The 27,127-nt window shown below is 45.2% G+C and overlaps 1 protein-coding gene and 1 pseudogene across 1 annotated transcript; one reads left to right on the top strand and one right to left on the bottom strand.

The window, feature by feature from the left end:
- Positions 1–343: 343 nt before the first annotated feature.
- marchf4b (membrane associated ring-CH-type finger 4b) lies at positions 344–26,628 on the bottom strand. The gene is made up of 3 exons (XM_045704415.1): positions 25,346–26,628; positions 20,456–20,630; positions 344–675 (listed from the first exon to the last, which is right to left on the bottom strand). The coding sequence occupies exons 1-3, from the start codon at positions 25,763–25,765 to the stop codon at positions 344–346; spliced, it is 927 nt and encodes a 308-aa protein (XP_045560371.1). The 5' UTR covers positions 25,766–26,628.
- The window catches only part of LOC123729545 (SWI/SNF-related matrix-associated actin-dependent regulator of chromatin subfamily A-like protein 1), a 72,432-nt pseudogene continuing 71,909 nt past the window's right edge, over positions 26,605–27,127 (top strand).

The raw sequence follows: 27,127 nt of genomic DNA, 5'->3' as shown, positions 1-27,127 counted from the left end.
CAATTGAAATAAATGTATTAGGACCTAATCTATGGATTTCACATGACTGGGCAGGGGCACAGCCATGGGTGGGTCTTGGAGGGCATAGGCCCACCCACTGGGAGCCAGGCCCAGCCAATCAGAATGAGTTTTCCCCCACAAAAGGGCTTTACTAAAGACATAGACACACCCCCCCACAGATGTTGGCGTCATGTTTTTTATATGACACCTTGAGTTGGACCAGTACATTTCAAACTGTCTTTAAGGTCATCGACGATGTATTTTAAACATTGTCGGTCTTTTTAGACCAAGGCCTTCCATTTCAAGGTCAAATCTCTTCCCTGACAAGGCCTCAGTCAGAGCCTCAGACTGTAGTGACTCTCATGACCAGCTCCCGGGTGCTGTGGCTGGGGTGGCCGTGGGCCTCTGGCTGCCTCAGGTGGCTGAGGAGCTGGAGGATATTGTAGGCAGCACAGTGTTGGTCTGGTCCAGCTGTCCCACCGGCCTGCTCAGTGGAGCCCTGTGTGATCAGCCCTATCCCTGCGGCCGGTGATGCTGTAGCCGTGGCGGCAGCAGCGGAGGATAGACCTAGTCCTGTCCCAGGCTGGTTTCTCTGGCTAGACTGAGGCTGAGAGAGAGTCCGCACCGTGGCTGCTGTCTTCAGGTCCTCACTGTCAGTGGCCTTGTCGTAGTAGCCTCCCACCGGTTAAAGATACGGAACACTGAAGGTCCTTCATGGATGATTAGAGCTGCAGCGGAAGATAAGAGATATGGATATTAGTCAGATAATCCTGCAATCAGAAGCACAGTCAGAATCTTACTACACAGTCTTACTACATAGAGTCTTACTACATAGAGTCTTACTACATAGAGTCTTACTACAGAGTCTTACTACAGAGTCTTATTACATAGAGTCTTACTACATAGAGTCTTACTACAGAGTCTTACTACAGAGTCTTACTACATAGAGTCTTACTACACAGAGTCTTACTACATAGAGTCTTACTACACAGAGTCTTACTACATAGAGTCTTACTACACAGAGTCTTACTACATAGAGTCTTACTACACAGAGTCTTACTACATAGAGTCTTACTACATAGAGTCTTACAACATAGAGTCTTACTACATAGAGTCTTACTACATAGAGTCTTACTACACAGAGTCTTACTACATAGAGTCTTACTACAGAGTCTTACTACATAGAGTCTTACTACAGAGTCTTACTACATAGAGTCTTACTACAGAGTCTTACTACATAGAGTCTTACAACATAGAGTCTTACTACATAGAGTCTTACTACTACAGAGTCTTACTACACAGAGTCTTACTACACAGAGTCTTACTACATAGAGTCTTACTACAGAGTCTTACTACATAGAGTCTTACTACAGAGTCTTACTACATAGAGTCTTACTACAGAGTCTTACTACATAGAGTCTTACTACAGAGTCTTACTACATAGAGTCTTACTACAGAGTCTTACTACATAGAGTCTTACTACATAGTCTTACTACACAGAGTCTTACTACAGAGTCTTACTACACAGAGTCTTACTACACAGAGTCTTACTACATAGAGTCTTACTACAGAGTCTTACTACATAGAGTCTTACTACAGAGTCTTACTACATAGAGTCTTACTACAGAGTCTTACTACATAGAGTCTTACTACAGAGTCTTACTACATAGAGTCTTACTACAGAGTCTTACTACATAGAGTCTTACTACATAGAGTCTTACTACATAGAGTCTTACTACACAGAGTCTTACTACACAGAGTCTTACTACAGAGTCTTACTACAGAGTCTTACTACATAGAGTCTTACTACATAGAGTCTTACTACATAGAGTCTTACTACAGAGTCTTACTACATAGAGTCTTACTACATAGAGTCTTACTACACAGAGTCTTACTACACAGAGAAATCTAGACACATATATAGTAAATGGCTCTGATTTGATCCATACACCTTCCCATAAGACATTATAAATATGATACTATTACGCTGTTTGTGACAGTGAGTGAGACATGCAAACATTTGTGTTCTGGGATTTCCACAGGTGAAAGATCCCGATAATACCTGGTCTCAGTTGTTCAAAGGGCTTTATAGATACATCCTCAGAATGTTGATGCATTGGGGAGAGAGTAGCTCTGTCTGATTGGTTGAGAGAGTAGCTCTGTCTGATTGGTTGAGAGAGTAGCTCTGTCTGATTGGTTGAGAGAGTAGCTCTGTCTGATTGGTTGAGAGAGTAGCTCTGTCTGATTGGTTGAGAGAGTAGCTCTGTCTGATTGGTTGTTGATGCATTGGGGAGTGAGTAGCTCTGTCTGATTGGTTGTTGATGCATTGGGGAGAGAGTAGCTCTGTCTGATTGGTTGTTGATGCATTGGGGAGAGAGTAGCTCTGTCTGATTGGTTGTTGATGCATTGGGGAGTGAGTAGCTCTGTCTGATTGGTTGTTGGTACAAAAAACATGCATGAAATGAAAATGAAATGTATGTATTCACTACTGTAAGTCGCTCTGGATAAGAATGTCTGCTAAATTACTAAAATGTAAATGTAATACATGGGGCATGAGTAGCTCTGTGTGTACCAACAACTGTGGTTATATGCAGAAACCAGACAAAGTTGAAATCAAGACTCAACTTGATAAATCAACATATCCTCACGTAACTGGGAGAGCGTGAGTGATTAGTTTTGTACAACAGCGCAGAGAAAATAATCCAACAAGCCACGGCTTCCCCAAAGAGCCACTTGGAGACGAGAGTAATGAACAGCTAAATGCTATCCGGTAAAACACAGCTAATATGTTCAACGCTCACAACAACTTGCTACAATCTGTTCATGTCACGTCCTGACCAGTAAAGGGGGGTATTTGTTATTGTAGGTTGGTCAGGACGTGGCAGGGGGGGTATTTGTTATTGTAGGTTGGTCAGGACGTGGCAGGGGGGGTATTTGTTAGTGTAGTTTGGTCAGGACGTGGCAGAGGGGTATTTGTTATTGTAGTTTGGTCAGGGACGTGGCAGGGGGGGTATTTGTTATTGTAGTTTGGTCAGGACGTGGCAGGGGGGTATTTGTTATTGTAGTTTGGTCAGGACGTGGCAGGGGGGTATTTGTTATTGTAGTTTGGTCAGGACGTGGCAGGGGGGTATTTGTTATTGTAGTTTGGTCAGGACGTGGCAGGGGGGGTATTTGTTATTGTAGTTTGGTCAGGACGTGGCAGGGGGGTATTTGTTATTGTAGTTTGGTCAGGACGTGGCAGGGGGGTATTTGTTATTGTAGTTTGGTCAGTGCGTGGCAGGGGGTATTTGTTATTGTAGGTTGGTCAGGACGTGGCAGGGGGGTATTTGTTATTGTAGTTTGGTCAGGACGTGGCAGGGGGTATTTGTTATTGTAGGTTGGTCAGGACGTGGCAGGGGGGTATTTGTTATTGTAGTTTGGTCAGGACGTGGCAGGGGGGGTATTTGTTATTGTAGTTTGGTCAGGACGTGGCAGGGGGGGTATTTGTTATTGTAGTTTGGTCAGGGCGTGGCAGGGGGGTATTTGTTATTGTAGTTTGGTCAGGGCGTGGCAGAGGGGGTATTTGTTATTGTAGTTTGGTCAGGACGTGGCAGGGGGGTATTTGTTATTGTAGTTTGGTCAGGACGTGGCAGGGGGGTATTTGTTATTGTAGTTTGGTCAGGGCGTGGCAGGGGGGTATTTGTTATTGTAGTTTGGTCAGGACGTGGCAGGGGGGTATTTGTTATTGTAGTTTGGTCAGTGCGTGGCAGGGGGGTATTTGTTATTGTAGTTTGGTCAGGACGTGGCAGGGGGGTATTTGTTATTGTAGTTTGGTCAGGACGTGGCAGGGGGGTATTTGTTATTGTAGTTTGGTCAGGACGTGGCAGGGGGGTATTTGTTATTGTAGTTTGGTCAGGATGTGGCAGGGGGGTATTTGTTATTGTAGGTTGGTCAGGATGTGGCGGGGGGTATTTGTTATTGTAGTTTGGTCAGGACGTGGCAGGGGGGTATTTGTTATTGTAGTTTGGTCAGGGCGTGGCAGGGGGTATTTGTTATTGTAGTTTGGTCAGGACGTGGCAGGGGGTATTTGTTATTGTAGTTTGGTCAGGACGTGGCAGGGGGGTATTTGTTATTGTAGTTTGGTCAGGACGTGGCAGGGGGGTATTTGTTATTGTAGGTTGGTCAGGACGTGGCAGGGGGTATTTGTTATTGTAGGTTGGTCAGTGCGTGGCAGGGGGGTATTTGTTATTGTAGTTTGGTCAGGGCGTGGCAGGGGGGTATTTGTTATTGTAGTTTGGTCAGGACGTGGCAGGGGGGTATTTGTTATTGTAGTTTGGTCAGGACGTGGCAGGGGGGTATTTGTTATTGTAGTTTGGTCAGGACGTGTCAGGGGGGTATTTGTTATTGTAGTTTGGTCAGGACGTGGCAGGGGGGTATTTGTTATTGTAGTTTGGTCAGGGCGTGGCAGGGGGGTATTTGTTATTGTAGTTTGGTCAGGACGTGGCAGGGGGGTATTTGTTATTGTAGTTTGGTCAGGACGTGGCAGGGGGGTATTTGTTAGTGTAGTTTGGTCAGGACGTGGCAGGGGGGTATTTGTTATTGTAGTTTGGTCAGGACGTGGCAGGGGGGTATTTGTTATTGTAGTTTGGTCAGGACGTGGCAGGGGGGTATTTGTTATTGTAGGTTGGTCAGGACGTGGCAGGGGGGGTATTTGTTATTGTAGTTTGGTCAGGGCGTGGCAGGGGGGGTATTTGTTATTGTAGTTTGGTCAGGGCGTGGCAGAGGGGGTATTTGTTATTGTAGTTTGGTCAGGACGTGGCAGGGGGGTATTTGTTATTGTAGTTTGGTCAGGACGTGGCAGGGGGGTATTTGTTATTGTAGTTTGGTCAGGACGTGGCAGGGGGGGTATTTGTTATTGTAGGTTGGTCAGGACGTGGCGGGGGGGTATTTGTTATTGTAGTTTGGTCAGGACGTGGCCAATGGGGTTGACCTTCAATTGGAAGCAGCTGCTCCTAGTTGCTTCTAATTGAAGGTCCTATTTAAGAGGGGTGTTTTTCTGTGGGATTTTGTGGGTAGTTGTTCCTTGTTTAGCTGTGTGCCAACAAGACTGTTATCGTCGTTGTTTTTGTATACGTGTTTTGTTTCGGTTTTCCTTCTTTCTGCCGAATAAAAGAAGATGAGTATACACATTCCCGCTGCGTTTTGGTCTAATCCTTACGACACCTGTGACAGTTTAAAAAAAATAGCTCTAAAAGACAGTAGAGGCTTTCGTATCAGAAATGCACAAAACAAGGTGTGCACATGAATGAACAAGGCAACAAAATTAGCATTTAGGAAACAAATGTGCAAACTTTAGAAGATGAATTGGACCAACAGAATGAGACGAAACATGAGAACACAACCTGGTCTCAGAGCATTTCGTATTATTCTGTACGTAAATTGCAGACAGTTAATTTAGTATGTTACGTTTCGTATGGTATGTATTAATTTGTGGATGTTACGAATTACAAATTTGTACAATATGTTACAAATCAGCAAAACGTACAATATGTTACAAATTTGCTAAACTATTGTTATGAATTCCAATTTGTTGTTGCTATCGTTATCTAGATGGCTAGGTGGCTAACGCTAACATTATCTAGCTCTAGGGTTTAGGGGTTAAGGTTAGGTTAGGGTTAAAGTTTTGCTAAAAGGGTTAAGGTTGGGGTTAGGGTAAGGGTTAGCTAACATGCTAAGTAGTTGCAAAGTAGCTAAAAAGTAGTAAGTAGTCATAAAGTTGCTAATTAGCTCAAATGCTAAAGTTTTCCGTGAGGAGATTCCAACATGCAACCTTTAAGTCGCTAGACTTTTGCGTTATACGCGCTTCCCGCCCACCTCAACCAACCACCCTACTTTCGCTTTTTCCTTAAGTAAACGTCAGTCTTATATAACCATAACAAACGTAACATAGCATACTAATTTGAGTGTCCCGGATATATACGTTTAGTTTGTTTCGTCTAGTCTATGAGGCCAGTCTGGAAGACAAGGAAAAAGGAGACTTTTTACTTTGTCGAAGTGATAGAGGAACTTGACGTGGGTTTATCACCAGAAGATCTGGAACAATTCCACAGGATCGACGTGAAACAGAAGAACGCTAAATACCAGCTGTAACCTTCAAACTATCAAACCAAACTCAACATTCTGAATGCACAAGGGGGAAAGGAGATCAAAATCCAAGGCCAGACCATTCGAGTCATCCAGGACCTATCTTCTAAACTGAGAAAAAAGAAGCAAAGAATACCTTCCAATCAGACAGTAGCATTTTTTGAGGGGTGTTACGGTCCCCAGCAAGAAAACCAGGGGGGGGGTCCACTGAAAGTTGACTAGCAACAACAACTGGGACCTAACAGACACCCAGCAGGAGACCTACTACATTTACCCAAGAAGAGGCAAATAAAATGAAAACCCACACCAAACTAAGACAGGAAGTAAACCTAAAAGGTGGAGCAAAACGAAACCAGGGAAATCAGATAAAGGATTGTTTGTCTACAAATCAAAATGGGGCACGCCAACTAAAGGTGTTAACCCTCTACATCTATCAGGACAACTAAAGGAGTTAAACCCTCCACATCTATCAGGACAACTAAAGGAGTTAAACCCTCCACATCTATCAGGACAACTAAAGGAGTTAAACCCTCCACATCTATCCAGACAACTAAAGGAGTTAAACCCTCCACATCTATCCAGACAACTAAAGGAGTTAAACCCTCCACATCTATCAGGACAACTAAAGGAGTTAAACCCTCCACATCTATCCAGACAACTAAAGGAGTTAAACCCTCCACATCTATCAGGACAACTAAAGGTGTTAACCCTCCACATCTATCAGGACAACTAAAGGTGTTAACCCTCCACATCTATCCAGACAACTAAAGGAGTTAAACCCTCCACATCTATCCAGACAACTAAAGGAGTTAACCCTCCACATCTATCCAGACAACTAAAGGAGTTAAACCCTCCACATCTATCCAGACAACTAAAGGAGTTACCCTCCACATCTATCAAGACAACTAAAGGAGTTAAACCCTCCACATCTATCCAGACAACTAAAGGAGTTAAACCCTCCACATCTATCCAGACAACTAAAGGAGTTAAACCCTCCACATCTATCAAGACAACTAAAGGAGTTACCCTCCACATCTATCCAGACAACTAAAGGAGTTAAACCCTCCACATCTATCCAGACAACTAAAGGAGTTAAACCCTCCACATCTATCCAGACAACTAAAGGAGTTAAACCCTCCATCTATCCAGACAACTAAAGGAGTTAAACCCTCCACATCTATCCAGACAACTAAAGGAGTTAAACCCTCCACATCTATCAAGACAACTAAAGGAGTTAAACCCTCCACATCTATCCAGACAACTAAAGGAGTTAAACCCTCCACATCTATCCAGACAACTAAAGGAGTTAAACCCTCCACATCTATCAACACAACTAGAGGAGTTAAACCCTCCACATCTATCCAGACAACTAAAGGAGTTTAACCCTCCACATCTATCCAGACAACTAAAGGAGTTAAACCCTCCACATCTATCCAGACAACTAAAGGTGTTAACCCTCCACATCTATCAATACAACTAAAGGAGTTAAACCCTCCACATCTATCCAGACAACTAAAGGAGTTGACCCTCCACAGTTGAAGCACTGGGCCAGACACTCTTAAATAGCACATGGGCTCTAGCACAGGTGAAACATCTTCCCACTAACGAAATGGCGACCAGTAACACATATCAACTAACAAGGTGACACCAATTAGAGCGCCCTACGAGCTAACACGTTAAAGAAGGCACAGTGATGCCGAAAACGTTGGCGATTTACCAAATAAATTACTGGGAGTTAATATATGGGGTATGTGTAACGCCCTGGCCATAGAGAGGGTTTTTTTGTTCTTTATTTTGGTTAGGCCAGGGTGTTACATTGGGTGGGCGTTCTATGTTCCTTTTTCTATGTTTTTGTATTTCTTTGTTTTGGGCCGTGTGTGGCTCCCAATCAGGCACAGCTGAAGTTCGTTGTTGTTGATTGGGAGTCTGTAACGACTGTCTTCATAAATGGACCAAGGTGCAGCAGGTATGTGAATACTCATATTTAATTACAAATAAAGGAGTAAAGCATCCACTTAACAATACAATAAAGGTGACAACAGCTACAGTTCTGCAGGCTAGAAACGCAGTGCAAAAACAACCACCCACAACCCCATAGAAAAACACACACACCTATATAGGACTTCCAATCAAAGGCAACTCAACACACCTGCCTTCAATTGGAAGTCCCAATCAACAATACAAACATTCCCCATAAACTGCCGCGTCCTGACCCCAAAACTAAAACAATAGCTCCATCTGCTGGTCAGGACGTGACAGAGTCACACATAAGGAGCATGTTTTTCCTTTTGGTTTTGTGGGTAATTGTTTCAGTTGAGTGTTTTGCACCTGACAGGACTGTTTGGCTGTCAGTTTTCTTGTTTTTGTATAGTGTTCACGTTGTTCAATTAAAATTATGATGAACACTAACTCCGCTGCACCTTGGTCTACTCTCTCTCACGACAGCCATTACAGTATGCGACTCTCTTTCTTTTTATCGCTTATAGTCCAACCTCAAAACATAAATGGAAAAACCAAAACCTTTAACGGGCAATATGATATTTCTGCTTCTAACTTTCTGTAACCATGGTAACGTCCACATTAATGTAGAAGTGTTTAGAAACATATTCTAATCTCATTTACAATAAAAATGACACTAAACATTATTTACCATTAATTTCTATTGGGCACAAAATAATCTGAAACACAACCAAAACACACAGCAAATGCATCCAACACGTTTGTCATTGCGCGCTAGGCTTTTTACTACTTTAATACACATAAGTGAATATGTCACAATACTTTTGTTCCCCTAAAATAGGGGGACTATGTGCAAACAGTGTTGTCATTTCTAAACGGTTCACCCGATATGGATGAAAATACACTCAAATTAAAGCTGACAGCCTGCACTTTAACCTCATAGTCATTATTGGATTTCATATCCAAAATCTTTGAGTATAGAGCCAAAAGAACAAATAAATGCTTCACTGTCCTAATAATTACAGAGGGCACCATATGTGTAGGAGGGTGGGAGAGAATGGGTGTGTGGATGCATAGGGTATACGTTTGATGTGAATGAAGGAGAATGGACCATGATGTTGATGTATGGATGGGTGCAAGTGTGTCTGCGAGGTAGGAAGGGTGGCCAAAGATGGGAGTTTGGACAAGCTTGGCTTGGCTTGGGTGGGCAAGGATGGCCAAAGATGGGAGGTTGGGACAAGCTTGGCTTGGCTTGGGTGGGCAAGGATGGCCAAAGATGGGAGGTTGGGACAAGCTTGGCTTGGCTTGGGTGGGCAAGGATGGGCAAAGATGGGAGGTTGGGACAAGCTTGGCTTGGCTTGGGTGGGCAAGGATGGCCAAAGATGGGAGGTTGGGACAAGCTTGGCTTGGCTTGGGTGGGCAAGGATGGCCAAAGATGGGAGGTTGGGACAAGCTTGGCTTGGCTTGGGTGGGCAAGGATGGGCAAGAATGGGAGATTGGGACAAGCTTGGCTTGGCTTGGGTGGGCAAGGATGGAAGGTTGGGACAAGCTTGGCTTGGCTTGGGTGGGCAAAGATGGAAGGTTGGGACAAGCTTGGCTTGGCTTGGGTGGGCAAGGATGGGCAAGAATGGGAGATTGGGACAAGCTTGGCTTGGCTTGGGTGGGCAAGGATGGGAGGTTGGGACAAGCTTGGCTTGGCTTGGGTGGGCAAGGATGGAAGGTTGGGACAAGCTTGGCTTGGCTTGGTTGGGCAAGGATGGGCAAGGATGGGAGGTTGGGACAAGCTTGGCTTGGCTTAGGTGGGCAAGGATGGGCAAGGATGGGAGGTTGGGACAAGCTTGGCTTGGCTTGGGTGGGCAAGGATGGGAGGGGGGGCTGGGAGAGGGGGCTGGGAGGGGGGACTGGGAGAGGGGGCTGGGAGAGGGGGGCTGGGAGAGGGGGCTGGGAGGGGGGACTGGGAGAGGGGGCTGGGAGGGGGGGCTGGGAGGGGTGGCTGGGAGGGGGGCTGGGAGAGGGGGCTGGGAGGGGGGGGCTGGGAGGGGGGGGGCTGGGAGGGCGTCAAACACTTCTCTGAAGTATGGGTGGTGCTTCCACTCATCTCACTTCTGTCTTTCGGTGGATCCACTCTCTCAAGTAGAGCCCACCAGCCACTATACTTTCATTTAATTCACAAGGTTTTACAGACTGACCACGGTACTTAAGTGGCAGTCTTTCTCCAGTGTATTTACAATGACGTAATCCCCAGGCTTTTGGTACATTAGGAGAGAAACATAATGTTTTTTTTGTGTGATCTCTGAATAAATGTCTGCTCAGCCTAACACGTTCACATGTTTTATTTATGCTATGTATACAATAACTATGTATTCATACTATGGTTCTCCAATATCCATGGGATGTCCACCGCCTTCATATGATACGACTGCTAAAATGTTTTATCGGGTTCTTCAATGACAGACGGAACGAACTAGGTTAACTTTGATTCTAAGTAAAGACCAACAAAATACAACTTATCACATGGAATGTACACAGGCTCCACGATGGCTCAAAAAAAACAGAAGATTCGTAAACATTTAAAGAGATTGTCAGCAGTTAGTTCCTGGCCAAGGCAGCAGCTACTCTTCCTGGGGTTTATTATGGATCCCCATTAGTTCCCGCCAAGGCAGCGGCTACTCTTCCTGGGGTTTATTATGGATCCCCATTAGTTCCTGTCAAGGCAGCGGCTACTCTTCCTGGGGTTTATTATGGATCCCCATTAGTTCCTGTCAAGGCAGCAGCTACTCTTCCTGGGGTTTGTTATGGATCCCCATTAGTTCCTGCGTAGGCAGCAGCTACTCTTCCTGGGGTTTGTTATGGATCCCCATTAGTTCCTGCCAAGGCAGCGGCTGCTCTTCCTGTGGTTTATTATGGATCCCCATTAGTTCCTGCCAAGGCAGCAGCTACTCTTCCTGGGGTTTGTTATGGATCCACATTAGTTCCTGCCTAGGCAGCAGCTACTCTTCCTGGGGTTTGTTATGGATCCCCATTAGTTACTGCCAAAGCAGCAGCTACTCTTCCTGGGGTTTGTTATGGATCCACATTAGTTCCTGTCAAGGCAGCAGCTACTCTTCCTGGGGTTTATTATGGATCCCCATTAGTTCCTGCCAAAGCAGCAGCTACTCTTCCTGGGGTTTATTATGGATCCCCATTAGTTCCTGCCAAGGCAGCAGCTACTCTTCCTGGGTTTATTATGGATCTCCATTAGTTCCTGCCAAGGCAGCAGCTACTCTTCCTGGGGTTTATTATGGATCCCCATTAGTTCATGCCAAGGCAGCAGCTACTCTTCCTGGGGTTTATTATGGATCTCCATTAGTTCCTGCTATGGCAGCAGCTACTCTTCCTGGGGTTTATTATGGATCCCCATTAGTTCCTGCCAAGGCAGCAGCTACTCTTCCTGGGGTTTATTATGGATCCCCATTAGTTCCTGCCAAGGCAGCAGCTACTCTTCCTGGGGTTTATTATGGATCCCCATTAGTTCCTGTCAAGGCAGCAGCTACTCTTACTGGGGTTCATTATGGATCCCCATTAGTTCCTGCCAAGGCAGCAGCTACTCTTCCTGGGGTTTATTATGGATCCCCATTAGTTCCTGCCAAGGCAGCAGCTACTCTTCCTGGGGTTTATTATGGATCCCCATTAGTTCATGCCAAGGCAGCAGCTACTCTTCCTGGGGTTTGTTATGGATCTCCATTAGTTCCTGCCAAGGCAGCAGCTACTCTTCCTGGGGTTTATTATGGATCCCCATTAGTTCCTGCCAAGACAGCAGCTACTCTTCCTGGGGTTTATTATGGATCCCCATTAGTTCCTGCCAAGGCAGCAGCTAATCTTCCTGGGGTTTATTATGGATCCCCATTAGTTCCTGTCAAGGCAGCAGCTACTCTTCCTGGGGTTTATTATGGATCCCCAATAGTTCCTGTCAAGGCAGCAGCTACTCTTCCTGGGGTTTGTTATGGATCCACATTAGTTCCTGCCAAGGCAGCAGCTACTCTTCCTGGGGTTTATTATGGATCCCCATTAGTTCCTGCCACGGCAGCAGCTACTCTTCCTGGGGTTTATTATGGATCCCCATTAGTTCCTGCCAAAGCAGCAGCTACTCTTCCTGGGGTTTATTATGGATCCCCATTAGTTCCTGCCAAGGCAGCAGCTACTCTTCCTGGGTTTATTATGGATCTCCATTAGTTCCTGCCAAGGCAGCAGCTACTCTTCCTGGGGTTTATTATGGATCCCCATTAGTTCATGCCAAGGCAGCAGCTACTCTTCCTGGGGTTTATTATGGATCTCCATTAGTTCCTGCTATGGCAGCAGCTACTCTTCCTGGGGTTTATTATGGATCCCCATTAGTTCCTGCCAAGGCAGCAGCTACTCTTCCTGGGGTTTATTATGGATCCCGATTAGTTCCTGCCAAGGCAGCAGCTACTCTTCCTGGGGTTCATTATGGATCCCCATTAGTTCCTGCCAAGGCAGCAACTACTCTTCCTGGGGTTTATTATGGATCCCCATTAGTTCCTGCCAAGGCAGCAGCTACTCTTCCTGGGGTTTATTATGGATCCCCATTAGTTCATGCCAAGGCAGCAGCTACTCTTCCTGGGGTTTGTTATGGATCTCCATTAGTTCCTGCCAAGGCAGCAGCTACTCTTCCTGGGGTTTATTATGGATCCCCATTAGTTCCTGCCAAGACAGCAGCTACTCTTCCTGGGGTTTATTATGGATCCCCATTAGTTCCTGCCAAGGCAGCAGCTAATCTTCCTGGGGTTTATTATGGATCCCCATTAGTTCCTGTCAAGGCAGCAGCTACTCTTCCTGGGGTTTATTATGGATCCCCATTAGTTCCTGCCAATGCAGCAGCTACTCTTCCTGGGGTTTATAATGGATCCCCATTAGTTCCTGTCAAGGCAGCAGCTGCTCTTCCTGTGGTTTATTATGGATCCCCATTAGTTCCTGTCAAGGCAGCAGCTACTCTTCCTGGGGTTTATTATGGATCCCCATTAGTTCCTGCCAAGGCAGCAGCTACTCTTCCTGGGGTTTATTATGGATCCCCATTAGTTCCTGCCAAGGCAGCAGCTACTCTTCCTGGGGTTCATTATGGATCCCCATTAGTTCCTGCCAAGGCAGCAGCTACTCTTCCTGGGGTTTATTATGGATCCCCATTAGTTCCTGCCAAGGCTAAATCAAATCAAATCAAATGTTATTTGTCACATACACATGGTTAGCAGATGTTAATGCGAGTGTATCGAAATGCTTGTGCTTCTAGTTCCGACAGTGCAGTAATACCTAACAAGTAATCTAACAATTCCCCAACAGCTACCTAATACACACACATCTAAAGGGGTGAATTAGAATATGTACATATAAATATATGGATGAGCGATGGCCCAGCGGCATAGGCAAGGTGCAGTAGATGGTATAAAATATAGTATATACATGTGATATGAGTAATGTAAGATATGTAAACATTATTAAAGTGGCATTATTTCAAGTGGGATTGTTTAAAGTGACTAGTGACCATTTATTAAAGTGGCCAGTGATTAGGTCTCAATACAATATATACATGTGATATGAGTAATGTAAGATATGTAGACATTATTAAAGTGGCATTATTTAGAGTGGGATTGTACAAAGTGACTAGTGATCCAATTTGCTAAAGTGTCCAGTGATTGGGTCTCAATGTAGGCAGCAGCCTCTCTATGTTAGTGATGGCTGTTTAACAGTCTGATGGCCTTGAGATAGAAGCTGTTTTTCAGTCTCTCGGTCCCAGCTTTGATGCACCTGTTCTGACCTCGCCTTCTGGATGATAGCGGGGTGAACAGGCAGTGGCTCGGGTGGTTGTTGTCCTTGATGATCTTTTTGGACTTCCTGTGACATCGGGTGCTGTAGGTGTCCTGGAGGGCAGGTAGTTTGCCCCCGGTGATGCGTTGTGCAGACCTCACTACCCTCTGGAGAGCCCTGGGGATGTGGGCGGTGCAGTTGCCGTACCAGGCGGTGATACAGCCCGACAGTATGCTCTCGATTGTGCATCTGTAAAAGTTTGTCAGGGTTTTGGGTGACAAACCAAATTTCTTCAGCCTGTCTGTGTAGGTGGACCATTTCAGTTTATCTGTGATGTGTACGCCGAGGAACTTACAACTTTCCACCTTCTCCACTGCTGTCCCTTCGATGTGGATAGGGGGGTGTTCCCTCTGCTGTTTCCTGAAGTCCACGATCATCTCCTTTGTTTTGTTGACGTTGAATGAGAGGTTGTTTTCCTGACACCACACTCCGAGTTCCCTCACCTCCTCCCTGTAGGCCGTCTCGTCGTTGTTGGTAATCAAGCCCACTACAGTTATGTCGTCTGCAAACTTGATGATTGAGTTGGAGGCATGCATGGCCACGCAATACAGGAGGGGGCTGAGCACGCACCCTTGTGGGGCCCCAGTGTTGAGGGTCAGCAAAATGGAGATGTTGTTCCCTACCTTCACCACCTGGGGGCGGCCCGTCAGAAAGTCCAGGACCCAATTGCACAGGGCGGGGTTGAGACCCAGGGCCTCCAGCTTGATGAGCTTGGAGGGTACTATTGGGTTGAATGCTGAGCTGTAGTTAATGAACAGCATTCTTACAAAGGTATTCCTTTTGTTCAGATGGAATAGGGCAGTGTGCAGTGTGATGGCGATTGCGTCGTCTGCAGACCTGTTGGGGCGGTAAGCAAATTGGAGTGGGTCTAGGGTGTCAGGTAGGGTGGAGGTGATATGGTCCTTGACTAGTCTCTCAAAGCACTTCATGATAACGGAAGTGAGTGCTACAGGGCGGTAGTCATTTATTTCAGTTATCTTTGCCTTCTTGGGTACAGGAACAATGCCATCTTGAAGCATGTGGGGACAACAGACTGGGATAGGGAGCGATTTAATATGTCCGTAAACACACCAGCCAGCTGGTCTGCGCATGCTCTGATGACGTTGCTAGGGATGCCGTCTGGGCCAGCAGCCTTGAGAGGGTTAACACATTTAAAGTCGGCCACGGAGAAGGAAGGTGGGGGCGCAGTCCTTGTTAGCGGGCCGCGACGGTGGCACTGTACTTACCTCAAAGCGGCAAAGAAGGTGTTTAGTTTGTCTAGAAGCGTGACGTCGGTGGTTTTCTTTTTGTAGTCCGTGATTTCCTGTAGACCCTGCCACATACATCTCATGTCTGAACCGTTGAATTGCGATTCCACCTTGTCCCTGTACCGGCATTTCACTTGTTTGATTGCCTTGCGGTGGGAATAACTACACTGTCTACGTATATTCAGCCATATTCCCAGACCTCTTTCCATGGTTAAATGCGGTGGTTAGCGCATTCAGTTTTGCGCGAATGCCGCCATTAATCCACGGTTTCTGGTAGGTTTTAATAATCACAGTAGTAATAATCAGTAATAATCACAACATCTCCAATGCACTTCTTTATAAACTCACTCACAGAGTCAGCGTATAGGTCGATGTTGTTTGCTGAGTCTGACCGGAACATATTCCAGTCCGCGTGATCAAAACAATCTTGAAGCGTGGCTTCCGATTGGTCAGACCAGCGTTGAATGGTTCTAGTCACTGGTCCATCCTGTTTGAGTTTCTGCCTATAAGATGGTAGGAGCAAGATGGCGTCGTGGTCGGATTTGGCGAAGGGAGGGCGGCGGAAGGCTTTGTATGCATCGCGGAAGTTAGAGTAGCAGTGGTCGAGTGTATTACCCCTCACGTGCAGTGCAATCAATATGCTGATAGAATTCAGGTAGCCTTGTTCTCAAATTAGCTTTGTTAAAATCCCCAGCTACAATAAATGCAGCCTCAAGATACAGTTGAAGTCGGAAGTTTACATACACCTGAGCCAAATACATTTAAACTCAGTTTTTCACAATTCCTGATATTTAATCCTAGTAAAAATGTCCTGTCTTAGGCCAGTTAGGATCACCACTTTATTTTAAGAATGTGAGATGTCAGAATAATAGTAGAGAGAATGATTTATTTCAGCTTTTATTTCTTTCATCACATTCCCAGTGGGTCAGAAGTTAACATTCACTCAATTAGTATTTGATAGCATTGCCTTGAAATTGTTTAACTTGGGTCAAACATTTCGGGTAGCCTTCCACAAGCTTACCACAATAAGTTGGGTGAATTTTGGCCCATTCCTCCTGACAGAGCTGGTGTATCTGAGTCAGGTTTGTAGGCCTCCTTGCTCGCACACGTTTTTTCAGTTCTGCCCACAAATTTTGGAAGTATGCTTGGGGTCATTGTCCATTTGGAAGACCCATTTGCGACCAAGCTTTATTAACTTCCTGATTGATGTCTTAAGATGTTGCTTCAATATATCCACATAATTTTCCTACCTCGTGATGCCATCTATTTTGTGAAGTGAACCAGACCCTCCTGCAGCAAAGCACCCCCACAACATGATGCTGCCACCCCCATGCTTCACGGTTGGGATGGTGTTCTTTGGCTTGCAAGCCTCTCCCTTTTTCCTCCAAACATAACGATGGTCATTATGGCCAAACAGTTCTATTTTTGTTTCATCAGACCAAATTGTGATTCAGTGAGTTATAAGTGAAATAATCTGTCTGTAAACAATTGTTGGAAAAATTACTTGTGTCATGCACAAAGTAGATGTCCTAACCGACTTGCCGAAACTATAGTTTGTTAACAAGAAATTTGTGGAGTGGTTAAAAAAACTATTTTTAATGACTCCAACCTAAGTGTATGTAAATTTCCCGACTTCAACTGTATATGATTTCCTGTTAACATAGAGTCCAGTAAAGTTCCTTGAGGGCTGTTTTGGTGTCTGCTTGAGGGGGAACGTACACAGCTGTGACTATAACTGACGAGAATTCTCTTTGTAGGTAAAATGGCCGGCATTCGATTGTAAGGAATTCTAGGTCGGGTGAGCAGAAGGACTTGAGTTCCTGTATGTTGTTATGATTATACCATGAGTCGTTAATCATGAAGCATACACCCACACCCTTCCTCTTCCCAGACAGGTGTTTATCTCTGTCGGTACGATGCATGGAGAAGCACGGTGGCTGAACCGATTCTGATAGCATATCCCGAGAGAGCCATGTTTCTGTGAAACAGAGAATGTTGCAATCTGATGTTTCTCTGGAAGACAACCCTTGCTCGAATTTTGTCTACCTTGTTGTCAAGAGACTGGACATTGGCGAGTAATATTGTCGGGAGTGGTGGGCGATGTGCACGTCTACGGAGCCTGACCAGGAGGCCGCTCCGTCTACCCCTTCTACGGCGTCGTTGTTTTGGGTCGGCTACTAGGATTAGATCCATTGTCCTGGGTGGTGGACCAAACAGAGGATCCGCTTCGGGAAAGTCATATTCCTGGTCGTAATGTAGAACCTATTCTTCCTGGGGTTTATTATGAATCCACATTAGTTCCTACCAAGGCAGCAGCTACTCTTCCTGGGGTTTATTATGAATCCACATTAGTTCCTGCTCAGGCAGCAGCTACTCTTCCTGGGGTTTATTATGGATCCCCACTAGTTCCTGCCAAGGCAGCAGCTACTCTTCCTGGGGTTTATTATGAATCCCCATTAGTTCCTGCTCAGGCAGCAGCTACTCTTCCTGGGGTTTATTATGGATCCCCATTAGTTCCTGCCAAGGCAGCAGCTACTCTTCCTGGGGTTTATTATGGATCCCCATTAGTTCCTGTCAAGGCAGCAGCTACTCTTCCTGGGGTTTATTATGGATCCCCATTAGTTCCTGCCAAGGCAGCAGCTACTCTTCCTGGGGTTTATTATGGATCCCCATTAGTTCCTGCCAAGGCAGCGGCTACTCTTCCTGGGGTTTATTATGGATCCCCATTAGTTCCTGCCAAGGCAGCAGCTACTCCTCCTGGGGTTTATTATGGATCCCCATTAGTTCCTGCCAAGGCAGCAGCTACTCTTCCTGGGGTTTATTATGGATCCCCATTAGTTCCTGCCAAGGCAGCAGCTACTCCTCCTGGGGGTTTATTATGGATCCACATTAGTTCCTGCCAAGGCAACAGTTACACTTCCTGGGGTCCAGTGAAATTAAGGCAGTTTATACAATTTTAAAAACGTTACAACACATTCACAACAGATTTCACAACAACTCAACACAACCTCTCTAGGTTTCGGCCTTTCTAGGGAGTTTTTCTTAGCCACCGTGCTTCTACACCTGCATTGCTTGCTGTTTGTGTCACGGTTGTCGTAGGAAGGAGCGGACCAAAGTGCAGCGTGTGTGTCGTTCCACATTTTATTTATCCTGTGAAACTATGCAATACATAAATAAACTGAATGACAAAAAACAACAAACTGTGATGCAGAGGTGAAACATACACTACTCAAAATGTATCTCCCACAAACCCAGGTGGAAAAAAACCCCTACTTAAGTATGATCCCCAATTAGAGACAATGAGGACCAGCTGCCTCTAATTGGAGATCATCCCAAACAAACCCAACATAGAAATACAAAAACTAGAACCTGAACATAGAAATACAAAACATAGAAAAACACCCCCTGTCACGCCCTGACCTACTCTACCATAGAGAATAACATCTTACTATGGTCAGGACGTGACAGTACCCCCACCCAAAGGTGCGGACTCCGACCGCACCTAAACAAAACAACAAACCCCCCCCCAAAAAAAGAAAGGTAGGGTAGGGCAGGGTGGGTAACTATTGTCTATGGCGGCTCTGGTGCAGTACCCATAACCTTCTCATCCCGCGGATCCTCCCACAGAAGAAGCGGCTCCGGTTTGGGGCGTAACCCCCGCTCCGCCCGCTGATCCCTCTGCTTCTGTACCACCGGACCGTGGATCGTCGTCAGAGGGTCTGGGCTGCAGGCCGTCTCAGGAGGTTCCGGGCTGCAGGCCGTCGCTGGAGGTTCCGGGCTGCAGGCCATCTCAGGAGGTTCCAGACTGCAGGCCATCTCAGGAGGTTCCGGACTGTACGCCGTCTCAGGAGGTTCTGGACTGGGGACCGTTGCTGCAGTCTCCATGCCATGGATCATCACTGCAGGCTACGCGCCATGGATTATCCCTACAGGCTCCGGGCCATTGATTATCCCTACAGGCTCCGGGCCATGGATCATCCCTACAGGCTTCGTGCCATGGATCATCACTGGAGACTTCGGACCATGGATCATCACTGGAGGCTTCTTACGTGGAGCCGGAACAGGTCTCACCGGACTGGGGAACGTCGCTGGAGGCTCCGGACTGGGGGACATCGCCGGAAGCCCTGGACTGGGAACTGTCGCCGGAAGCTCTGGACTGGGAAGACACACTGGAGGCCTGATGCGCGGAGCTGGCATAGGTGGCGCCAGACTGGTAACATGCACCTCAGGGTGAGTGCGAGGAGCAGGAACAGGACACACCGGACTGGGCAGGCGCACTAGAGACCTGATGTGTGGGGCTGGCACAGGTGGCGCCAGACTGGTAACACGCACCTCACGGTAAGCACGAGGAGTTGGCTCAGGTCTCCAACCTGACTCTGCCAATCTCCCCGTGTGCCCCCCAAACATTTTGGGGGGGGGGCTGCCTCTCGTGCTTCCCTCGTTGCCGTGCTCTCACTGCCTCCACCTGTTCACATGGGAGGCGCTTTTCTCCTGCCCCTAAATCCTCCAAAGCCCTGGATATACTCCTTATCTCCTCAATAGTCCACTGGTCCATTCCACGCTGCTTGGTCCTTTGGTGGTGGGAGATTCTGTCACGGTTGTCGTAGGAATGAGCGGACCAAAGTGCAGCGTGTGTGTCGTTCCACATTTTATTTATCCTGTGAAACTATGCAATACATAAATAAACTGAATGACAAAAAACAACAAACTATGATGCAGAGGTGAAACATACACTACTCAAAATGTATCTCCCACAAACCCAGGTGGAACAAAACCCTACTTAAGTATGATCCCCAATTAGAGACAACGAGGACAAGCTGCCTCTAATTGGAGATCATCCCAAACAAAACCCCAACATAGAAATACAAAAACTAGAACCTGAACATAGAAATACAAAACATAGAAAAACACCCCCTGTCACGCCCTGACCTACTCTACCATAGAGAATAACATCTTACTAGGGTCAGGACGTGACAGTTTGGGGTTTTAGGCTGGGTTTCTGTACAGCACTTTGTGACATCAGCTGATGTGAGAAGGGCTCCGTGAATAAATTTGATTTGATTTGATTAAGTGTGTGCCCTCAGACCACCACTCTACTACCACTTATATACAGCATCAATGTGTGTGTGTGTGTGTGTGTGTGTGTGTGTGTGTGTGTGTGTGTGTGTGTGTGTGTGTGTGTGTGTGTGTGTGTACCTGTGTGTGTGTGTCTGTGTGTGTGTGTGTGTGTGTGTGTGTGTGTGTGTGTGTGTATTTAAATGTCCTGCTGGCGTGGTAGCAGCTCACCTGTAGTGGGTTCCTGGTGCTGATGCTGATGACCTGGTACTTGTAGTAGCAGAGCTCACAGGCCCAGGATCCTCTCTCACTGATCCACTTGATGAGGCAGGGCTGGTGGGTACAGCGGACCGACCCACTGCAGCGACACGGGCTCAGCAGCTCCCCCTGGGGGACAGAATATATTACATACATTAGTTGAAATCAAAGGCCCTTAAATCCTCACTGGCATTATACAGTGAGGAATTATATTATTATAAAGTATGGACACACCTGTTTTTCTTTCTTTGTACTATTTTATACATTGTAGAATAATAGTGAAGACATCAAAACTATAATATAACACATATGGAATCATGTAGTAACCAAAAAAGTGTTAAATAAATCGAAAATATATTTTATATTTGAGATTCTTCAAAATAGCCACCCTTTGCCTTGATGACAGCTTTGTACACGCTTGGCATTCCCTCAACCAGCTTCACCTGGAATGATTTTCCAACAGTTTTGAAGGAGTTCCCACATATGCTGAGCACTTGGCTGCTTTTCCTTCACTCTGCGGTCCAACTCATGCCAAACCATCTCAGTTGGGTTGAGGTCGGGTGATTGTGGAGGCCAGGTCATCTGATGCAGCATGCCATCACTCTCCTTCTTGGTCAAATAGCCTGGAGGTGTGTTGGGTCCCGTGTGGCTCAGTTGGTAGAGCATGGGGTTGTGGGTTCGATTCCCACGGGGGACCAGTACAGAAAAAAAAACCTTCTGGTCATCTATGAACATTTGAACATCTTGGCCATGTGCTGTTATAATCTCCACCCGGCACAGCCAGAAGAGGACTGACCACCCCTCACAGCCTGGTTCCTCTCTAGGTTTCTTCCTAGGTTCCTGCCTTTCTAGGGAGTTTTTCTTAGCCACCGTGCTTCTACATCTGCATTGCTTGCTGTTTGGGGTTTTAGGCTGGGTTTCTGTACAGCACTTTGTGACATCAGCTGATGTAAGAAGGGCTTTATAAATACATTTGATTGATTTGGGCTGCAATTTCTGAGACTGGTAAATCTAATGAACTTATACCCTGCAGCAGAGGAAACTCTGGGTCTTCCTTTCCTGTGGCGGTCCTCGTGAGTGCCAGTTTCATCATTGTGCTTGATAGTTTTTGTGACTGCACTTGAAGAAACTTTCAAAGTTCTTGAATTTTTCCGGATTGACTGACCTTCATGTCTTAAAGTAACTGTTGTTTCTCTTTGCCTATTTGAGCTGATCTTGCCACAATATGGACTTTGTCTTTTACCAAATAGGGCTATCTTCTGTATACCACCCCTACCTTGTCACAACACAACTGATTTACTCAAGGAAAGGAAAATAAGGAAAGAAATTCCACAAATTAACTTTTAACAAGGCACACCTGTTAATTGAAATGCATTCCAGGTGACTACATCATGAAGCTGGTTGAGAGAATGCCAAGCGTGTGCAAAGCTGCCATCAAGGCAAAGGGTGGCTACTTTAAAGAATCTCAAATATAAAATATATTTTCGATTTGTTTTAACACTTTTTTGGTTACTACATGATTCCATATGTGTAATTTCATATGTTTGATGTCTTCACTATTATTCTACAATGTAGAAAATAGTAAAAATAAAGAAAAAATGGAATTAGTAGGTGTGCCCAAACTTTTGACTGTTGTTGTATGTTGAACAGGATTAAATAGTTTTTTTGTTTAGAGGGACTGGATGAATTGTCACGTTCGTTATAATAATGATCGGACTAAGGCGCAGCGTGAGTAGCGTTCCACATCATTTATTAGAAAGTGAAACTTTAGAAAAATACAAAACAAATGAAGAATAAACGAACCGTGACTAACAATGCACACAACTACACATAAACAATATCCCGTAACCCACAAGTGAAAAACAAGCTACTTAAGTATGATCCCCAATTAGAGACAACGATTACCAGCTGCCTCTAATTGGGAATCATTCAAATCACCCAAACATAGAAAAACTAAACTAGAACCCCACATAGAAAATAATAACTAGAAGGATAAAAAACAGTCACGCCCTGGCCTACTCTACCATAGAAAATAAGAGCTCTCAATGGTCAGGACGTGACATGAATAGAAACACACAAGCACGCTAGGATGACTGGATGGATAGAAACAGGATGCTGGTGTCTATGACAGCAGGAGCAGCATCTCAGTCACAGAGTAGAGAGGAAATACAGAGGAAATACAGAGTAGACAGGAAATACAGAGCAGAGAGGAAATACAGAGCAGAGAGGAAATACAGAGGAAATACAGAGTAGGGAGGAAATACAGAGCAGAGAGGAAATACAGAGCAGAGAGGAAATACAGAGCAGAGAGGAAATACAGAGTAGAGAGGAAATACAGAGCAGAGAGGAAATACAGAGTAGACAGGAAATACAGAGCAGAGAGGAAATACAGAGCAGAGAGGAAATACAGAGTAGAGAGGAAATACAGAGCAGAGAGGAAATACAGAGTAGACAGGAAATACAGAGCAGAGAGGAAATACAGAGCAGAGAGGAAATACAGAGCAGACAGGAAATACAGAGCAGACAGGAAATACAGAGTAGAGAGGAAATACAGAGTAGAGAGGAAATACAGAGCAGACAGGAAATACAGAGTAGAGAAGAAATACAGAGGAAATACAGAGTAGAGAGCAAATACAGAGCAGACAGGAAATACAGAGCAGAGGAAATACAGAGCAGACAGGAAATACAGAGTAGAAAGGAAATACAGAGCAGACAGGAAATACAGAGTAGAGAGGAAATACAGAGCAGAGAGGAAATACAGAGCAGACGGGAAATACAGAGCAGACAGGAAATACAGAGTAGAAAGGAAATACAGAGTAGAGAGGAAATACAGAGCAGAGAGCAAATACAGAGCAGACAGGAAATACAGAGCAGACAGGAAATACAGAGCAGACAGGAAATACAGAGTAGAGAGGAAATACAGAACAGAGAGGAAATACAGAGTAGAGAGGAAATACAGAGCAGAGAGCAAATACAGAGCAGACAGGAAATACAGAGCAGACAGGAAATACAGAGTAGACAGGAAATACAGAGCAGAGAGGAAATACAGAGCAGACAGGAAATACAGAGCAGACAGGAAATACAGAGTAGAGAGGAAATACAGAGTAGAGAGGAAATACAGAGCAGAGAGGAAAAACAGAGTAGAGAGGAAATACAGAGCAGACAGGAAATACAGAGTAGAAAGGAAATACAGAGTAGAGAGGAAATACAGAGCAGACAGGAGATACAGAGACACTATACTTTTGACACTGGACAAAAGTAGTGCACTATACAGGGAATAGGCTGCCATTTAGGACATAACCTGAGAGAAAACTACTGAATAAAACAAAGCTCCGTGTGAATCCCTCTAAGTGAAGTGTGGCCTTGAAGAGTCCCTCCTCTCTTTACGTGCTTCCTCTCTGGCTTGTGTTGAATACCAATTTCCTGTCAGAGGAAAAAACTTCAAAGCTTTAACAGCGTAATGTTTCTAGTGTCGGCGGGGTGCATTTGACATGTTATTTATTATTAAACTCCAGCGATTTCAGAGGGTCACTTCATGTCACATCGCCTCTCATTCTTTACACTAGGGGTCCCAAACGGCACCCTATCGGGACCCTGGTCATAAGTAGTCCACTACAAAGGTATTAGGGTGCCATTGAAATGCAGCCCAAGCTGTGTCAAGTGCTTTAACTTGACTGCAGGAGAAAAATGCCAATAATGAGCAGCACTCCAGCTAGGAACAGAACAACTGGGTTGGTTAGGAGGACAATCTGATAAAGTCAAGAATGGAAGTTGGAACTTGTTGGGAGATGTTGTGAAGGACGAAGGGTTCCAGTTCGTATTACATGATGAGTTGGATGAAAGAGAAGACATCTTCTGACTTCCCTGTGGCTCAGTTGGTAGAGCATGGTGTTTGCAATGCCAGGGTTGTGGGTTCGATTCCCACGGGGGGCCAGTACAAAAAATATAAAATAAAATAAAAATGTATGAAATGAAAATGAAATGAAAGCATTCACTACTGTAAGTTGCTCTGGATAAGAGTGTCTGCTAAATGACTAAAATAGAAATGTAAAAATCTTCTCTTAACTTTCACTATTGTCTCTCATGTTCCTCCTGAATAGTCTAGTGAGACATATTAATCGATACCGTCTCCGAGACAAACAATAGCACGACTAAAGATAGTCCTAGCTACACTTCCCGACTTCCCAGGGTTCTGAGCTGTTTCAGGCGGTGTGTGAACGATTGGGAAACATGATTTGATTTCTCATGCATGTAAATTGCTTCTATGTTTTTTTTTGTTTTCACAATCATTGTAAGTCTATAATCTGTTTTGGTAGTTTTTGTTTGTCTCTGATTAATCAACCAGAGGGACAGATGGTTTATCTACCCAGAAACCACTGATATGGTGACGCCTATTTACCTCAGAGACCACAGACCACCCCGCTGATTTGGGCTCTCTGTATAGGATTATTACTCGAACTCCCGTGTGGCTCAGTTAGTAGAGCATGGTGTTTGCAACGCCAAGGGTTGTGGGTTCGATTCCCACGGGGGGACCAGTACGGAAAAAAAAAAAAATGTATGAAATGAAATGTATGCATTCACAACTGTAAGTCGCTCTGGATAAGAGCGTCTGCTAAAAATGACTAACATGAAAGTCTAAAGGGACATTAATTCAGACAAAATGTCACACCTTCTAGAATAAGTAGCCTTTTACTGAGATGAAAAGCTCCTCAGTCACATGACCAGCTGACGATTCTGACAGCAACCCTAACCCTGGCCCCTTTAGACGATGCCACCTGAGGACTCAGATCATAACAGCAAAACAAAGCCAGTGTTGCGTTAATAAAGGGTCTATTCAATATCACCGTTTCAGGTCCCTGGAAGCAGATCCTGCAGACAGGTGTCCTGATGCTGCCACTCTCACTATAACTGCACAAGGAGAACCTCTGTTCCAGTTTGTCCTTAGCCCAGCTATCAGAGGAGCCGCTGCAGTGTAACACCTCCGACGGCTCTGTCGCCGCCGCATCAACCCAGCCTGAGAGTCTGTCTCTCTCCGGCCCGTTGGCAGCCCCCGGTGGCGGGGCAGTCCAAACGTCCCGCTGCCCCTCATGGGCCGTTAACGTGTTGTTGTCCGGTACACTGACTTCTGAAGGGACCACGTGGCTGTCCGGTATGTGTCCGGTCGTGGGGATCGATACCGGAGTCGGGGTCCGGAGTAACAGCACCTTCAGGTCACCAAATAGGACGCAACAGCGGCTCTTCAGCATGTCCAGACCACGCAGCATCACTGAGGAATTAGCAGCACCATGCGATGACAATGAGGCTAAAAAGTTCCTCTACAAATCATCGAATAAAATGTGATGTTTACATACGGGGATGTGTTACCCCCCCAAAAAAAGTCCAAACTGCCTTGGTACCTTTTCAAAATAAATAACATATTCCATTGGCGCAAACAAGTATCTGAATACATTGGATATTTGGGTTGTTTAGGCTAGAACTTCAATGAATATTTAAAACAGGCTTTCAGATTTTAATCCCCCCCAAAAAATGTAGTCTATTCCCACAGTATATTCCAGAGTGGTCCTAAAGACAGGCAACATCCCATTGGTTCATTGTTGATGTCTGGTGAATAACCATTGAGAATATCTGTATGAGTTTTTCCATCGATGTGCCATTCATCACAAACGGTGTATCAAACAAAATCTGTCAGGACAATCCGATATCTGTTCATAGATAACTATCCAAAGCTAGACAAAAAAAAAACGAAACTGTGTCTGTCGTTGGCATGCTGTTCAAAGCTTCCAGTAGCCTAGCTGCCGTTAGTTTTCAATACATACACCAGTCGCTTTTTGAAGAAAAAAACACCGAATTTCCATGTTTTTAAAGAACAGAACAGTGCACGTGTATCCATAAATTATATTTCATCCCAGTTTTCGAGACTGTCCTAATGTTAGGTGGTTTGTCTGTGTGATCATTGGCTGCTGATTTTGTGCTCACGCTGCAGTTTCAGTGCCATGATTCCTGGGACAGCTCCCAAGAACAGCACGTCACCACAGCAAGGAGCGATGCAGAGCGGGAGAACAATCTGCTCAGAATAACAAAAGGGGGGAAGCTAAACATCGTCATGCCTTTCAACGTCTCGGTCCGGTATGTCCAGCATAGCCTACAAATAACAGAGCAGACAATATTCAAATTAAACGTGCTTGCTAAGGGCAAAGCACAACTCTGGATTTATTTTATCAATTATAAAAAAATATATAACGTTGCATTAATTAGCATAAAATAACCCACCAACAAGTAACTCCTCCATTTAAGGTAGGAACCAAACAACCATTCAAGGTAGGAACCAAACCACATCTACTACTATTTGAAGTATTACACTACCACTACTATAACCAGTGACTACCACTACTATAACCAGTCACTACCACTACTATAACCAGTCACTACCACTACTATAACCAGTGACTACCACTACTATAACCAGTCACTACCACTACTATAACCAGTGACTACCACTACTATAACCAGTGACTACCACTACTATAACCAGTCACTACCACTACTATAACCAGTCACTACCACTACTATAACCAGTCACTACCACTACTATAACCAGACACTACCACTACTATAACCAGACACTA

Source organism: Salmo salar, chromosome ssa21 (genome assembly GCF_905237065.1).
Source record: "Salmo salar chromosome ssa21, Ssal_v3.1, whole genome shotgun sequence".
NCBI classification, from domain to species: domain Eukaryota; kingdom Metazoa; phylum Chordata; class Actinopteri; order Salmoniformes; family Salmonidae; genus Salmo; species Salmo salar.
The sequence above is the reverse complement of the archived record's forward strand: the minus strand, read 5'-3'. Positions and strand labels throughout refer to the sequence as shown.

Bases quoted from the DNA above. Each gene is read 5' to 3' on its own strand.
- marchf4b (XM_045704415.1), bottom strand. From the start codon at position 25,765: ATGCTGCGTGGTCTGGACATGCTGAAGAGCCGCTGTTGCGTCCTATTT. The intron at 20,631-25,345 runs GTGATATTGAAT...TCTGTCCCCCAG, and splicing joins GCTTCCAGGGACCTGAAACG to GGGGAGCTGCTGAGCCCGTG. The intron at 676-20,455 runs GCAGGACATTTA...AACCGGTGGGAG, and splicing joins GGTGAGCTGCTACCACGCCA to GCTACTACGACAAGGCCACT.